Source organism: Saccopteryx leptura, chromosome 5 (genome assembly GCF_036850995.1).
Source record: "Saccopteryx leptura isolate mSacLep1 chromosome 5, mSacLep1_pri_phased_curated, whole genome shotgun sequence".
NCBI lineage: Eukaryota > Metazoa > Chordata > Mammalia > Chiroptera > Emballonuridae > Saccopteryx > Saccopteryx leptura.
Window position 1 is genome coordinate 69,327,454 of NC_089507.1, and position 16,502 is coordinate 69,343,955.

General features: G+C 38.8%; 1 protein-coding gene across 2 annotated transcripts; it reads left to right on the forward strand.

Moving 5' to 3' along the window:
* The first annotated feature begins 738 nt into the window (after positions 1-738).
* DMP1 (dentin matrix acidic phosphoprotein 1) lies at positions 739-15,302 on the forward strand. Of its 2 annotated transcripts, none has more exons than XM_066384830.1 (6): positions 739-832; positions 6,882-6,956; positions 7,438-7,485; positions 9,696-9,728; positions 9,901-9,948; positions 12,948-15,302. In XM_066384830.1, exons 1-6 carry the CDS (start codon positions 824-826, stop codon positions 14,325-14,327), a joined length of 1,593 nt encoding a protein of 530 aa, XP_066240927.1. In that variant the 5' UTR covers positions 739-823; the 3' UTR covers positions 14,328-15,302. The 2 variants fall into 2 exon arrangements, with proteins under 2 accessions (XP_066240927.1, XP_066240929.1); XM_066384832.1 differs by having other exon boundaries at positions 754-832; positions 6,886-6,956.
* The last annotated feature ends 1,200 nt before the right edge of the window (positions 15,303-16,502 follow it).

Here is a 16,502-nt window from a genome sequence, read left to right on the forward strand (position 1 = left end):
CTTGGCCTCTGCCCCAGGCGCTAGAGTGGCTCTGGTCACGGCAGAGCGACGCCCCGGAGGGGCAGAGCATCGCCCCCTGGTGGGCAGAGCGTCGCCCCCTGGTGGGCGTGCCGGGTGGATCTGGGTCGGGTGCATGCGGGAGTCTGTCTGACTGTCTCTCCCCGTTTCCAGCTTCAGAAAAAAAAAAAAATTCTGGAACATTGTGTATATATGGAGGAAGAGAGAGTAGGGGGAAAAGAGATGAGTGATAGAGATGGTTAAAAAAAAGGAATGAATAAAAGCCTATATTTTCAACACTAACAGTTTAGGCAAATCTAGTATTTTAGTAGATCCTTCTTGTACAACCTGGAAATGTACATTAACAGGAAACTTTCTACCCACCTTATTGACTCTCCTTTTCCCATCCTTGCACCTCCTGGGAGCTATCAGTGGGTGGAAGATATTGTCATTGTTTATAATGCTCATACGACTGCATGGATGTGAATGACATATATTTAGAAATCAAAATAAAGCTTTAGGAAGATCTTCAATTTAATGGAAGCTAGTCTAGTCATTTGGGAACCACAAGAGCTTTTTAGGGAAAATCTTCCTCTGCAAGCTGGAGGAAGTGTGGGTGTATTGGAGTCCTGGTGACACCTTGTGATGTCAGTCACCCCCAAGCTGGTGGCTTATTGGCTATGAAGAGTTGAAGCAGAGTTTAAATTCCTGCACCACCAGAGAAGTGTTCAGAATATCAACAGAAGAGTGGTTTTGTTGGGCATAGATTTCTTCTGTGAGAACTTCAGCCTGATTGTTGAGAGGTTTGGGGACACATCTTTGTGAAATGAAGATGGTAAGACATTTTCATGATTTACTTTTTTAAAATGACTTCTGCTGTGTTGTTTGAAAAATATTAAATAAGTGTACATGTTGAGAGGCGTGCCTTATGGAAAAAGGTGGGGAGAACCGAGCCTTTGGTAAAAATGATTCCCATTTTCATGCCTGTTGTTTATGCCACAGTAAATAGTGATACTAAAATAATGTGTCTGGTATGTAGAACCAGGTCTTTTTCTCAGTAGTACTTTAATTAGGTCTCTGCCTAGTACTTTTGAAAAAGAAAGTTTACAAAACAGGAGACAGATGAAAAGTCATTTTGAAGTTTAGCTTTAATTAACAAAACAAATAAAACTTTTTACATTTAGGTTTCAGGAATATAGTGAAGTTCATGTCGTATATTATGAAAGAATCTAACCTAGATGGGCAAGACTCTCAAAATATGGTGTTTGAAATTAAAAGCAATTTAATGCTATTCATCTAGACAGCAGCCAATAATGTTCATTTTGAACTAGTAATTGAAAGGAAACACTAAGACCACTGAAATAAACAAACGGTGTGAGAATTATAATGCTTTTGTATTATTTAGTTGGGTATTCATGGTAACATGCTTCCTTGAATACAGTCAGAATTCAGTAAATGTTGAATACAATTCTCATATTATAACATTTTCTAGTGTGAAATACTCTTGTCCATATGTATTTTTATTTACTGCATTTATTTCACTTAATCTGTACTAGAAGTGTCTGTCTTCCATGACAGAGAGTGGGAGCTGTGATCAGGCAATGCATTTTGTGTGACACAAAGAAGGTCCCACATAGCAGTATTTCTAGCAACTGTTTTTTTCAGAAGCTATAACCTCTGGTGAACCATACTTTCTATTTAACTGAGGGCCAAGTACACTATCTTACTTTACTATGGTTGGTTACGACACGTAAACAAACAAACAGTTTTCTAAAGGGCATTATAGTCAGTCTACTAACCTACCCCTAAAGGGTGATGTGGACCAATGTGCCTCATGCCTAGTGGCCTTCCAAACCTATGTTTAATTTTAAGAACCTAGGAGTTCTTCAACTGTGGTTGAAGGCATATGATGTGGGATTGATTGTAACTGACCTCAAGACAATTACAATTGGAAAGACTGGACATTTTTATTGATTTATGGTTTGGTTCTCTGAATTCCTGATAAACTTAATCTCCTGGCCAAATTGCACTTGATTTTCAAAGAGTAATAAAGAAACAAATTTTAGCTAATGAATGTTCTGGTTAGTCGGGTTCTGGGTAACTTTACTTTTGTAAGACCAGCGTATTATTGTTATTACACACTAATATACTCTTAGCAACTAGAACAGTGTCTGGTACTTGGGATGTTAGCCATAAATATTTGTTGACAGCCAATGAACAGATACATTGTTCATTGGTATTATCAAGGACAACTACACAAAACCCAAAATAAGTAAATTAAGCAAGATAAATGGAACCAATGATTTCTCAAGCTCTTATGTCCTTCTGTTGGCCTAGCTCTTCATTGAAAAGTATGTATATTCAGTGAAAGAAGATATGTACTTTACAAGTGAATATTAACTTTGAGGAAATTCCAGAACAAGTTTTCTTACTTGAGAGCACATAAAAGTTCAGGCTACAGTTGAGAGTAGCCAGAGAGAGAAGGAACTGCACTGGCCTTCTCCAGATCCTAAATATTTTGGACCTTTGCAGTTCTGGGCAAACAATTCATAAAAGATGAAAATCTCTAATTCATACACTGCCTTCCAAACAGGTGAAACTCAAACTGAGGTTGTTGATTTCCTTTTGCTCCATGCTCTGTGGTAGACTGCCAGGATGTACAATGCAGAAATGACATGTACCCATCACTGAAGAAGAACTTGAGGTTCTGGATTCATATCCTCCAGGCTTTTAACTATTTTGCTAATTTGTTACTCAGACAAGGACTACTGAATGTCTGGGTCTACCTTTTTTAGGATGGTAGCTAAAAAGCTTATAAAAGTTTAGAGATCTCATTTGAATACATGTCACAAAAGAGTAATTATTTTATCAAAAATATTAATTAAAAATCTAAATAGGTTTTAAGATCTGAATTTCTTTAATGCTTGATAGCAGACAATACTCTTTGGGAGGCAGTATCAGCTCTGCCAGGACCCCAAGGTGTATTTTATTCTAGTTTATATAGGGAATAATTGGGAAATTATTACTTTAGGTCAGGCTGTTAAATGGTATGTCTAAAAGCATCAGCATGTTAGTGCATCTTTCTTATGTTTCACAATATGCCATTCCTAAGAAACTTGAACACTGGAAGCATATACTCCCTTTATAAATGAACAAAACAAACAAACAAACAAAAAAACCTCAGAATTCATTACATCTCCTTGTTTTTTTATTTGGATAAGATAGAAGCAAAGAAAAGAAAAATACAAGAGGAGAACTCAATATTTTTTGGCTTTTTATCAAAGCTGGAATATTTGCTAGTTTTTAGAGCTTTCGGAGGTTACTGCCCTATTCAAATTTCACTTTGAAAATTCAAATGATGAGTGTTCTACTTTTTGTTTGACCTGTGAAGCCAAAACCATTGGCATGCAGTTATTTTCAGAGTATCATATTTGGGGGAAACTTTCCTTTCCTTAAGAAAAAGAAACTTAAGAACTTAAAATAAAATGTTTTGATTGTGAAAACCAAAGGGAAGTGTAGAGGAGGTAAACTTTACCCTCTGGGCCTAAGAATGAAACTGACCTAAGACAGATTAAGAGGGGAAAAAAACATAACAGTTTTATTAAAATTTTTACAAGCACATGGGAGCCTTCAAAAGAGAATGAAGACCTGAAGAAGTAACTAGAACAAAAGGATATTATACCTTTTAGAAAAACAAACAAACAAACAAACATTTGTGAAGAATTGACAAGACAAGGGTTTGGGCTATGGGCAGGGAATTGTGTAGATGTAACTGGAAAGATAAGGGTTAGCACTGAACAAGTCTTATTTAGACGGTTGTCCCTCAGCCTTGATTCTCGTCTCCGGTGTTAAGAATGCCTTCTTTCCTTGTGGCACAGAGAAGACACCTTCCACATGGGTGTTTTAATTCCTGTTCCCAAGAAGAAAAAGGAGGACCAGCATGCCCTTCTTGCATCTGCTGTTTCTCAAGTGCCATCAGCTTAAAATTATTTCTATGTCAAAGAGGCATATTTTATGAAGAGATACTCTGGTTTCTCACAGAAGTAGTATCTTGAAGAATTAGGCTTGTATTAGGTGCAGTTGAGCATTTTCATATGTTTTCTCTGTTGATATTAGGCAAAGAATTTGAAAAAAAAAGAAATAACATCAAAATACACAAACTAAGATGAACTATATACTGAATTAAAATAAAGAAAATAACACATACCAAGAACGGCAATGTTGAAGAGGAACAGTGCTCATGGTATAAAATGAGAGGCTCTGATGGACTTATGTGAGCTGTATGGAATCAGAATGAGGAGCATGCTCAGCCTCCTTATCTTAGGGTTTCTATTGTTTTCTCGAATAAATTTACAAATAAGATTAAATGACTTCTCAAGCCCAATGGTTCAGACATTTTTGAGCAATGTACACTTATTTCTCAGATCAAGGGTTAAAATCACTTAGGCTAGCTTAAAAACAAACCTCATGCTGTTCCCACCCACAGTGAACTGATTTATTACTCAGCTGTGGGATTTGTGCATTGATATGTTTTTAAATCTTCCCAGATGAAACTAATAAGCAGGCAGGGTCAAGAATCTCTGGTTTAGATCTTTTGTCACTAGTATGGTATATTTTTAACATCTATAAAAACAAATCAACAATAGTGAAGTGTGGAATAAATGTGCAGAATTTTTCACAAAATATGTGGAAGTCCATCTGGCCAGTCTGTATAGGCAGCTGCAGGGCTTACTAGTGCAGATAAAATTACTTTCCTTTTTTAAAATTTTTTTTAAGAGAAGGGGATATAGTGAGACAGACTCCTGTAAGCCCCCTGACTGAGATCTACCTGACAACTCCTGTCTAGGGCTGATGCTAAATCAACTGAGCTGTTTTTAGCACCTGAAGCTGACACTCGGACCAACCAAGCTATCCTCAGTGCCTGAGGCCCGATGCTTGAACCAATAGAGCCACTGCCTATGGGAGAGAAAGAGAGGAGAGAGGGAGGGTGAGAGAAGCAGATGTTCATTTCTTATATGTGCCTTTGACCAGGGATTGAACCTGGGATATCCATAAGCAAATTATTAATTTTTAAAAATCATTTCAATAACACTTTACATTAGCATATAGGACATTTATTTTTAGATACAGAAAAAATGTTTTCCCAGTTACCAGTTCCTGAAGTGTGAAATGAAGCCATCCTCCAGGAAAATGCAGTTTGGGCTTGTTTCTCCAAGCTTGATTCACAAGTACATCTAAACCTCTAATCCTCCCAAGAGCCTTCAGTACTGTGAATGACACCTAAAAGAATTTAGCATAATCAGGTAGAATGTATGACTAAATGTAGCACAGTAGATATAATAAGAGCTTTCTGGAACTCTAATATTAAGCCGCCATAGTACATTTCTTGCAGATTAAGAAAAAAAATGCAAAACTAATCTATTCTGTCTCGACATTATTGTGAGGTTATGTATGTGACAGAGAAGCCTGTGTGTGTATGTGCGTGTGCGTGTGCGTGTATGTATATGTATATGTATATGTATATGTATATGTATATGTATATGTGTATGTATGTATGTATGTATGTATGTATGTACAAGTGCCTACCAGCTCTCAATGGCATTCTTAAATAGAGATTTTTGGAGAAATATATTTGTTAAGTTGCTCTGCCATAACAAGTTGTATAATTACTATGAAAGTAAACAGTCAGAAATTTCTCTATTCCTTTTTCTTTATTTTTTACTCCATTTATCATATTTTATGTGTTAGAGAAGAAGTGTTTATAAATATCCTCATTGAGAAGTTTTCAATTTTTCTCTTAGGAGTAAGGTTTATTTTAAACAGCATTATTGAGAAATAATTCACACATATACTTTACCTGTTTGATGTGTACAATTTAGATTTTTTAGTATATTCACAGAGCAGTGCAACCTTCACTGAAATCAATTTTAGAACATTTTCATCATCTCCAAAATTTACTCCTTAGCTGTTTTTTTTCTTTTTTTTGTTTTTGTGGCAGAGACAGAGAGAGTCAGAGAGAGGGACAGATAGGGACAGACAGACAGGAAGGGAGAGATAAGAAACATCAATTCTTCATTACAACTCCTTAGTTGTTCATTGATTGATTTCTCATATGTGCCTTGTCCGGGTGGCTACAGCAGACCGAGTGACCCCTTGCTTAAGCCATCGACCTTGGGCTCAAGCTGGTGAGCCTTACTCAAACCAGATGAGCCCACGCTCAAGCTGGTGACCTCTGGGTCTCGAACCTGGGTCCTCCACATCCCAGTCCGACGCTCTATCCAATGCGCCACCACCTGGTCAGGCTCCTTAGCTGTTACACTCAACTCCCTAGCTCCTCCAGGCCTGGGAAATCACTTATTTACTTTATCTATATATTTATCTACTTTAGACACCTCATATGAATGGAATTATAAAATATGGGGTCTTTGGTGTCTGGCTTTTTTCACTCAATATAATGTTCTCAAGGTTCCTCTACTTTGTAGTAGGTATTATTACTTCATTCCATTTATTTATTTATTTTTAAGAACTTAAAAGAATTTCATTTATTTGAGTGAGGAGAGAGAAAGAGAGAAAGAGAGAAGGGCGGGGGGAGCAGGGAGCATCAACTCCTATATGTGCCTTGACCAGGCAAGCTCAGGGTTTCAAACCAGAGACCTCAGTGTTTCAGGTTGAAGTTTTATCCACTGTGCTACCACACGTCAGGCACTTCATTTCTCTTAATGGCTGAATAATATTCTGTTGCATGGATAGGGTACATATTATTTATTTATTTATTAATTGATGAACACTTGAATGAGTTGTTTTTTAAATAGGAAGAAACTGATAAAAGTTGAAGCTCCTGTATATTTTTTATCATGGAGAAAAACATCTGTTCTTCATCACAGGTAGCAGTGTCACACCCGGCTATGAAGACCAGCATCCTGCTTATATTCCTCTGGGGGTTGTCCTGTGCTCTTCCAGTAAGTATCAGGATAGGGATATATGGGGGAAAACATCTTTTATACCTAAGACTTCCCAGTTTTCATTGGCTATGAGCCAAGGTGGCTGTGTATGTTCTAGTCAGATGAAAACAGTTTCTTAGGAAGCTGTTTTCTTTAAAACATCATCTGAGTTATTCCTTATTCTGTTCAGTTGCAATTCCTATAGCTAGGAGTCTTATTTTTCCTCCTCAAAAGCAATGGTTCTCAAAGTGTTATCTCAGATCAGCAGCATCAGAATCAACTACAACTTTGTTAGAAATGTAAATTTTTGGGTTCTACCTACGACTTACTGAGCCAGACTCTCTAGGGATGGGCACAGTAACCTGTGTCTTAACAGGCCTCCAACTGATTTTGATGCTTGCTGAAATTTGATGACCCATTGCTCCTAATTAACTAGAGTATTAATAACTGCTGCCTTGGAAATTGCTCTATGGGCTGACCATGTGTACTAAATTTCTAGGTGGCCAGGTATCAAAATACTGAATCCAAGAGTTCTGAAGAATGGAAGGTGAGTAAAAATAAGATTCTATTGAAATATTTTAATTTTAGTATATGATTAGTATAACCAACTTATCTCCACTGCAAATGTTAAAACTGCTAATGATTTAACAAACACATTAGTAACTTAAGACATAGGTAGTAAGAGTTCTAATTTCTAGTTCATATAAAGGAATTTAGTTCATATAAACCTCAGTTCCAACTTAATAGTATACTTTGGTGAGGAAGCATTTTCTCCTTTGTCTTTAGTTTCATAATGAATGAGTATAGTAGTGCAGTTGGATAGATGACAATGAACTAAGAATGCCTTTGGAGGATTAGAACTAAAAATATGCTTCACCAGATGTCTGGATAGGCAGCAAGTCAAGTCCTGGAAGAAGAGAAAAGGAAGAATGAGAGAATACTGAGTTTTTGGAATGATAGCTAATGTTAGTTGAGTGTTGACTCTGACTCTGAGTAACCTGATAGTTATTCTCAATAACTTAGGAATCATTGCCAGACATGATTCTGTGTGGTTTATATGTATTAACCTTCTCAATCTTCACAACACCCCAATAAACTCGGTGTTGTATTTTATTCTCATTTTATAAATGGGAAACCTAAAACATAGAGAGTAACCTAGTCTATCTGGGTTATATAGCTAATAAATGTTAGAGCCAGACTTAAAACCCTGTCACTCTGGCTTCAAAATCCACCTTCTTTACCAGGGTATTCTATCCTTCACAAGAAGGTACCAGGCCGAGGAAGTCAGTAGGTTCACAAGATTAGAACTACAAGTAAGGATTCGAATCTTATACTAAGTAACAGCGTTTTGTTCATTACCTTGTTTCCTACTGCATGTGATATAACTTGAGCACAATGCTACTAGTGCTAGGAAGGTCATGTCAGAGTCCTGAGATTGGGTCCTGACCCTGGCCGAGGCTGGGAAGGACCTCAGAGATGTCCTAGGCTAGTTAATTTAAAGCAGCCACTGTAGATCCTTTCACTCATTCAACCAGAGACTTTTAAGAGTGCCACCAACATGCTGTGTTCTCAAGCCTAGCCTTGGCATGAGAAAAATACCAATGTCTCGCTCCCTTTCACCCCTTAATTCCAAATGATAACTGATTGGAGTCTGTCATTGTGCCTACTTGAAGTGTCACAGGGCAAAGACTTAAAGTGGAGATATCTGAAGAGACTCCAGCCTAGCATTGCTGAGAGGCTTGTTGGAAACCTGTTGATAGCAGCTCCTCCCTGCTCTACTTTGCCCTTTGGGTCTTCACACCCATCTCTCAGCAGCTTTGAACCACATGCGACTTGAGGATTTTGCCTTGCTTAAGGGGACGGAGGGGATAGATGGAGAAAGGGCACTAGAGGTGGCTCAAGCATTTTTTAAAGTGGATGTTCCCAAAATGGATCATTAGTTTATATTATGTTGAATAGTTCTCAATATGCTTCCATAGGCATCAGCTGATTTCATTCTCACAGAAACTACTGTGGAGTAACCACAGTGGTCACTAATATTCTTAATTTATGAATAAGAACCTAACATCAGACAGGTGAAATGAATTGTCCAAATTTATATAGAATGACCAACCAGGCGTCCCCAAACTACGGCCCGCGGGCCACAATGCGGCCCCGTGAGGCCATTTATCCAGCCCCCACTGCACTTCTGGAAGGGGCACCTCTTTCATTGGTGGTCAGTGAGAGGACCACTGTATTTGGCAGCCCTCCAATGGTCTGAGGGACAGTGAACTGGCCCCCTGTGTAAAAAGTTTGGAGACCCCTGGACCAACCACTGCAATCTACCTGAGACTTAGTTAGGGGTTTCCGGGGACACATGAATTTCAGTGCTAACACTGAGACATTGGTTTTCAGGGCTAAAACCAAAACCAAGAAGCTAATTGAGACTTCATTCCGAGTTCCCATGCTGTTTTTACTATCTTAAGCTTCCACTAGGTTGTATGGATATTCAGTTTCAAAGAAAGTAAATTTTTCTCTAAGTAAAGTATCAGAAATACAGAAATCTTCCAGGTCTTTTATATCATAAGATTTTTTTAAGGCCACTACTCATCTCACATTCATTTTTTGGCTACTTCATCATATAATGTCATTGTTATTCATGTAAATTCAAAATATATGTCAAGAAACTAAAAAAAAATCACTGAAAATGATTTTAAATATTTGCATTGACATGATTCATCTAATGAAGGATAATTTATTTGCCTTCTTTTTTTACAGGGTCATTTGGCTCAGACACAAACACCACCTTTGGTAACTATCTCATTTATTTATTGTCATAAACATCTCATAAAGTAACTTTAACATTCTTCTCATTGCCTTAAGCTCTTCAAAAAGTAGTAAATCCAAATGACAAACAAGTGATGTGTATAGCATTTTTCCTTTCCTCAGGAGTTACTAAACAGCATCTTTTTTTTCTTTTTAGGTGAGCAGTGAGTCATCAGAGGAAAGCAAAGTTAGCTCAGAGGAGCAGGTAATTAAACAGCCCTTTCTTAACTTTTCAGACTATTTAGGAATTGAAGGAAATGATGTTAGATTAAATTACCTGGCAACTGTTCTAACTATAACATTTTCTAACCACTGATTATGCTGACTAAAAAGTCCCAAAAAATAAGGAGGGAAAAATGAGTGGGAGAATTCAGATGTGGACATGCTGTTCATTCCATATTTGTCACTGGGGCCAGATTATAGACATTGTGACCCTAAATGTCCTTCTAGTTGAAAAGAATACACACACACACACACACACACACACACACACACACACACACACTGGTCATAGACTATGTTAGACAAGCAATAGTTCACTCTTCAATGTAAAATGTTGCTTTTACAATTATAACAGTTCAGATCAGGCAGAGAAAAGTGTTCTGGCTAACATGACCTGAAGTGCCTTCCGGGTCTGGAAACCTCCTCCATGTCACAGATCCTGTTGAGGAAAGAACAGGAGGACCCTGAGGAAACGTTAATGAAGCAGTGGCTTTTGTAATGACTTTCTCTTTAAAATTGTCTCATCTGTGATTCTGGAACTGAGAAAAACTGACTTAGCTATATCCCTTTAATAAAAAATTCTCTTCTCTTTGTATTCTTCCTCCTCCTCCTTCTAATCTTCCTCCTTCATTTCTCTAAGACAAAATGTTATTACTTTTTAAGCTGTTCTATCATTTTTGATCAAACTGACTCTGTGGGGATGCAGAGATTCTGGGAACCGGGTTTTCTTCTGAAGTTTTGACCCATGTTGTATTCGATACTTGATCACAGTTAGAAGTTAAATTATTAGGCTTTGTAGCACTCTTTACTGAAGGTTCATCAGAGGAACATTCTAAAAATTTATAAGCACAGAACTGGAAAAATGTCCTTTCTGGGGATGCAGTGATTTGTAACCTCTATGTTCTCTGAGCTCAAGTGAGGGTAACAGTGTCTACTTGAGAAGGGTGCCATATACGCCTATTGAGGTATGGAAGCTGAAGACACTCAGTTCCAGCATATCAGCGTCAACTAGCAATGGAAAGAAATCTCAGCATTTTTTATTCCCCATTGGAAACTCAGACATTGATCACTAGGAACACATGGAAAAAGAAAAAGAATCATCAAGAATTCTCTCTTGTAACACATGAGAAAGAGAGCAGATGTTTCCAGAGCACAGTAATGACAACTCACTAGCCTTCCTTATTGTGTGTAGAGCATCCCACTGTTTTACTTATGAGGATAATCTGTCTGAGCTCACAGAACAAAGCTGCCTTGGAAGTCACACTGGGTGCAGTCTTCTAGCTGAGCTTTTTGTGGGCAACTCTCCTGGGCAAATAAGGTATAAACATGGTTTGGTTGAGATATATACCTTGTTGTGATATTTTGCTTTCATGTTAGCTAAAGTTTTTATCCTCCTACCCTGATACACCCCCCAACTGATTAGAAAAAAAATATTTGGGTCATTTTAATATCATTTGTATTTTTATTTATTTATTTATTTTTAATCACTGATCTTTTTAAAAATCTGGTTTAAACCAAAGAATTTGATGAGTGTGAATTATAAACCAGCTCTTTAATTTACAAAATGTTCTCTGAAAGTTTTTTTTTATTTCATTCAGAAAATTAAATTTAACAGGGTGACATTGATCCATGAGTACATAGGTTTCAGGTAAATGTTTCTATGGCATTAGAACTGTTGATTATGTTGTGTACCCATTACCCAAGGTCAAATCATTTTCCCTTGCTTTATATTTGTCCATCTTTATACCTTTCCTCTACCCTATCCCTCACATCCCCCTCCCCCATGGTAACCACTTAACTTTTTTTTTTTTTTTTTTTTGGTATTTTTCTGAAGCTGGAAATGGGGAGAGACAGTCAGACAGACTCCCGCATGCGCCCAACAGGGATCCACCTGGCACGCCCACCAGGGGGTGACGCTCTGCCCACCAGGGGGCGATGCTCTGCCCCTCTGGGGCGTCGCTCTGTTGCGACCAGAGCCACTCTAGCGCCTGGGGCAGAGGCTAAGGAGCCATCCCCAGCACCCGGGCCATCTTTGCTCCAATGGAGCCTTGGCTGCGGGAGGGGAAGAGAGAGACAGAGAGGAAGGAGAGGGGGAGGGGTGGAGAAGCAGATGGGTGCTTCTCCTGTGTGCCCTGGCCTAGAATCGAACCCGGGACTTCTGCACGCCAGGCCAACGCTCTACCACTGAGCCAACTGGCCAGGGCACCACTTTACTTTTATCTATGTCCAAGAGTCTGTTTTATATTCCACCTATGTATGAAATCATACAGTTCTTGACTTTTTCTGATTTACTCATTTCACTCAGTGTAATGTTCTCAGGGTCCACCCATGTTGTTGTAAATGGCACTATCTCATCATATCTTATGGCTGAGTAGTATTCCATTGTATTGGATATATATGTACCACATCTTCTTTATCCAGTGCTCTATCGAGGGACACTTTGGTTGTTCTGTGTCTTGGCCACTGTGAATAATGCTGCAATGAACATGAGGGTGCATGTGTCTTTATGTACCAATGTTTTGGAGTTTTGGGGGTATATACCCAGTAGAAGGATTGCTGGGTCATAGAGTAGTTCTATTCTTAATTTTTTGATGAACACCATACTTTCTTCCATTAATGGTTGTACTAATGTGCATTCCCACCAGCAGTGAATGAGGGTTCCTTTTCCTCCACAGCCTCTCCAACAGTTTTTTTAAAGGAATTATATTTACAATATGATTTGAGTTTCATAAACGTGGTTCAACAAAGCTTTTTGAGAATTTCTTGCAGCATGAGTGAATTGTATTTGTATGAAATGGAATGACTTGAGTTTCAACTCCCCTTTTTTCTCTTTTAACCTCTGATGTTATTGAGCAGTAGAATTGACCATGGTTTATATGAGGGACATAGGAAGAAGAAATCAGAAAATCTAAATGGATACTATATAACACACACCCTCTATATCCTGAAGTACTGACCATGTCTGTTAACCTCAAACTCCAGGTAAATGAAGACCCCAGTGACAGTGCTGAATCAGAGGAAGTCCTGGGCTTTGATGATCATCAATATGTTCATAGACCAGGTGGTGGCCTCTCTAGGAATGGAGGAAAAGAAGGAGATGATAAAGATGATGATGAAGATGATAGTGGAGATGACACCTTTGGTGATGATGAAAATGTCCCAGAACCTGAAGAGGGACAAGGAGGAAACTCCAGACTCAGAAGTGATGAAGACTCAGCTGACACCACAGAATCCAGGGAAGATAGTGCCTCTCCAGAGGAAAACAGCACCCAAGATACCAGCAGTGAGAGCAGGGACCTTGGCAATGAGGATGAGGTGAACAGCAGGCCTGAGAGAGGGGACCCCACTCAAGAGAGTGAGAGTGAGGAGCACTGGATGGGAGGTGGCAGTGACGGAGATAGTAGCCATGGGGATGGCTCTGAGTTTGATGATGAAGGAATGCAGAGTGATGATCCAGACACCATCAGGAGTGAGAGAAGCCACTCCAGAATGAACAGTGCCAGTGTCATATCAAAAGAATCAAAAGGGGACAGTAACGAGCAAGCAAGCATTGAGGATTCAGGTGAGAGCCAGTCAGTGGAGAATCCCAGTAGGAAATTTTTCAGAAAGTCCCGCATTTCTGTGGAAGACAACACTGGTGACCTTGGCAATAGCAACACAATGGAAGAAGTCAAGAGTGACTCCACAGAAAATGCCAACTCCAAGGAGGCTGGCCTCAGCCAATCTAGGGAAAACAGCAGGAGTGAATCTCAAGAAGATACCGAGGAGAATCAGTCCCAGGAAGATAGTCAAAATGTATTAGACCCCAGTAGTGAGTCTAATCAAGAGGTTGACCTGCCATCTCAAGAAACCAGTAGTGAATCTCAGGAAGATGTAGTGAGTATAACCAGAGGTGACAACCCAGATAATACCTCCAGTCACTCAGAAGAAGGTCAGGAAGATAGTGACTCCAGTGAAGAGGACAACTTGAGTATACCCTTCAGTTCAGAAAGCAAATCCAGAGAGGAGCAAGCTGACAGTGAATCCTATGAGAGCCTCCAATACTCAGAGGAAAGCCCAGAGTCCACTGAGGACAAGACTAGCTCTAGCCAGGAGGGCCTCCAGTCCGACAGTGCCTCTGCAGAGAGCCAGAGCGAGGAGAGCCAGTCTGAGCAGGAGAGCCAGTCTGAGGAGGATCATGACAGTGATTCTCAGGACAGCAGCAAATCACAAGAGAGCAACTCCACTGAGAGCAAGTCAAGCAGTGAGGAAGATGGCCTGTTAAAAAACACTGAGGTAGAAAGCAGAAAATTAACACTTGATGCTTACCACAATAAACCCATTGGGGATCAAGACGACAATGACTGCCAAGATGGCTATTAGCGTCAGCTTTTCTTAAGAAGTGGTTCTCAGGTAAAGGAGTCTTGGAGGTTGGAGGGTAGGGAACGAATTATAACTGTAATTTACTGATGTTTTTATCAGAAGGATAACTGAAGGCCATTTCTTTCTGAAAGGAGATGCTGGACATTATATTTGTTTCCGGTGTGTCACGAACCATACAGGTTAAAGTAATGTGGAATGACACCAGAACACACTCAGTGAGACTGGAAGCCAGGAAATATGTGCATTACAGCTTCACAGCTGAAATAGTTCCTCACTCATGAACCCAACAAACAGTTATTGAAACTCTATTATGTACCAGGCACTGTGCTAGGTGCTAGGGATACAAAGAAGCTTAAGGCTTCTTTTTGCTCCTGAGGAGCTCACAGAGGGATACATAAAGCTAAAAAGCTAAAGGGGAATACATGTGAAGGCAACAAGAATTATTGCAATCCCATGTGGTGAGTGCTGTAACAGGTATGAACAAAATATATGAGAGCAGAGCAGAGGACAAGCAACTTGGTCCTGGAGAATCAGCGAAAGGAGGGCTGCCTAGCAGAGGAGACACTGGAGTCAGACTGTTTCATAGGATTTTTTCATTGATGATGAGAGAATTGCATTTGTTCTTGAAATAAGCAATAGGAAATCCTATATAATTGGATGTTTAGTTTGTGAAAGCACCTTGAACTAATGTGAGATGTTTGGATAAACAAAACATTTTTCTCAACCATTTTATCATTTTGGACATTTTTGGTGGAACGCCCGTGAACATCACCTCATTGACTACTGGTGATGTGGAATGGATGGGGAGAGCAGGAGAGGAAGATTCCTCTTCAAACAGATTCCTTTTAGCTTATTTTTCTCCTAAAATCAGTCTACGTTCAATGCTAGAAAGACTGTCTGAGTCCTTTACATATGTTGCACATAAAAAATTATATGTATAGAATTCAATTGATTTTTGTCACATACACTTTGAAATGTTACCTCAACATAAAATATTTGTTTTGTAATAAAGACAATAATATTCTAAAGTGTGTGCTTATTTTTTATAGTGATATTATTAGGAGATATTTTATTAAATAACTCTTCCTTTAAAACATCACAAAATACTTTATTAGTTTTCTTCCATTAAACTGAAATTTTTTCTTGAATTATTTTTTAAATTAAATTTTATTTATAATTCAGATAGAATTTTGATAAAATTATACGTTGCTTATGATATGTCACTGATTATAACTATTTTAGATAAAGAAAAAAAGAAAACAAATTCCCAACATTTTCATGAGGCCGCACCAAACGGTCATGGTATTTGAGTTTAACATTAGTTTTTCTGGTCTTTCAGATTTTTGTCTTGCTGTGTAAACTCTGGGAATTGCAGAGAAACATCCTTTATATTTTTACTTCTTTGGAGGAACCCATTTTACCCCAGCATTTCTATTTTGCAAGTGTACTTTCACACACATTTCTACTTAGAGTACATGAGAATTCCTCCACAAATTCAATGAAAGAACCAAATTTCCTAACTTTGAATCTGACCCCTCTTGTTTTTCACTGTTCGATCACAGTGAGTGGCAAAGTAGTGGTCACTTGGGGAGATTTCATGTGTATGTATATGTATATATACACACACACACACACACACACACACACATACACATAAATAACATAGGGTGGGGCAAAAATAGGCTAACAGTTGTTTGTATAGAAAATAATACAATAATTATTACAAGAATAAATTGTTTTGCATACCCACAACAGTAAGCCTACTTTTGCCCCACTGTGTGTGTGTATATATTTTTTTCTTTAATTTTCCACCTTGAGATTTTAACTCAGTAAAACCCAGAGTTCTGTATTTTTAAATGGATCCTGTAGGATTCTGATGTAGCCTATTCACTACCTTCATTTGGGTTCCTGGCTCTGTGAATTAATAATTATCTGGTTCTATGAACCTATAGGTTCTGGCCAACCCACACCTTCTTCTGAGGAGTTTTTCTGGGTGCCTGAGGTGTAGGTGACCAGGTTCTAACCACTCAATACCTTGCCTCACCCAGGTGACTGTACAGAATCAATACCTAACCTGCGGGGAGCGGGCTCACAGGCTGGCCAGCAGCAGCAGAGCAGGCATGTTGCAAACACCCTGCCTGAACACAAATTATAGTGGCTTGAGGTCTAAGCTGA

Bases quoted from the DNA above. Each gene is read 5' to 3' on its own strand.
- DMP1 (XM_066384830.1), top strand. The intron at 7,486-9,695 runs GTGAGTAAAAAT...CTTTTTTTACAG, and splicing joins AGAGTTCTGAAGAATGGAAG to GGTCATTTGGCTCAGACACA. The intron at 9,729-9,900 runs GTAACTATCTCA...TTTTCTTTTTAG, and splicing joins AGACACAAACACCACCTTTG to GTGAGCAGTGAGTCATCAGA.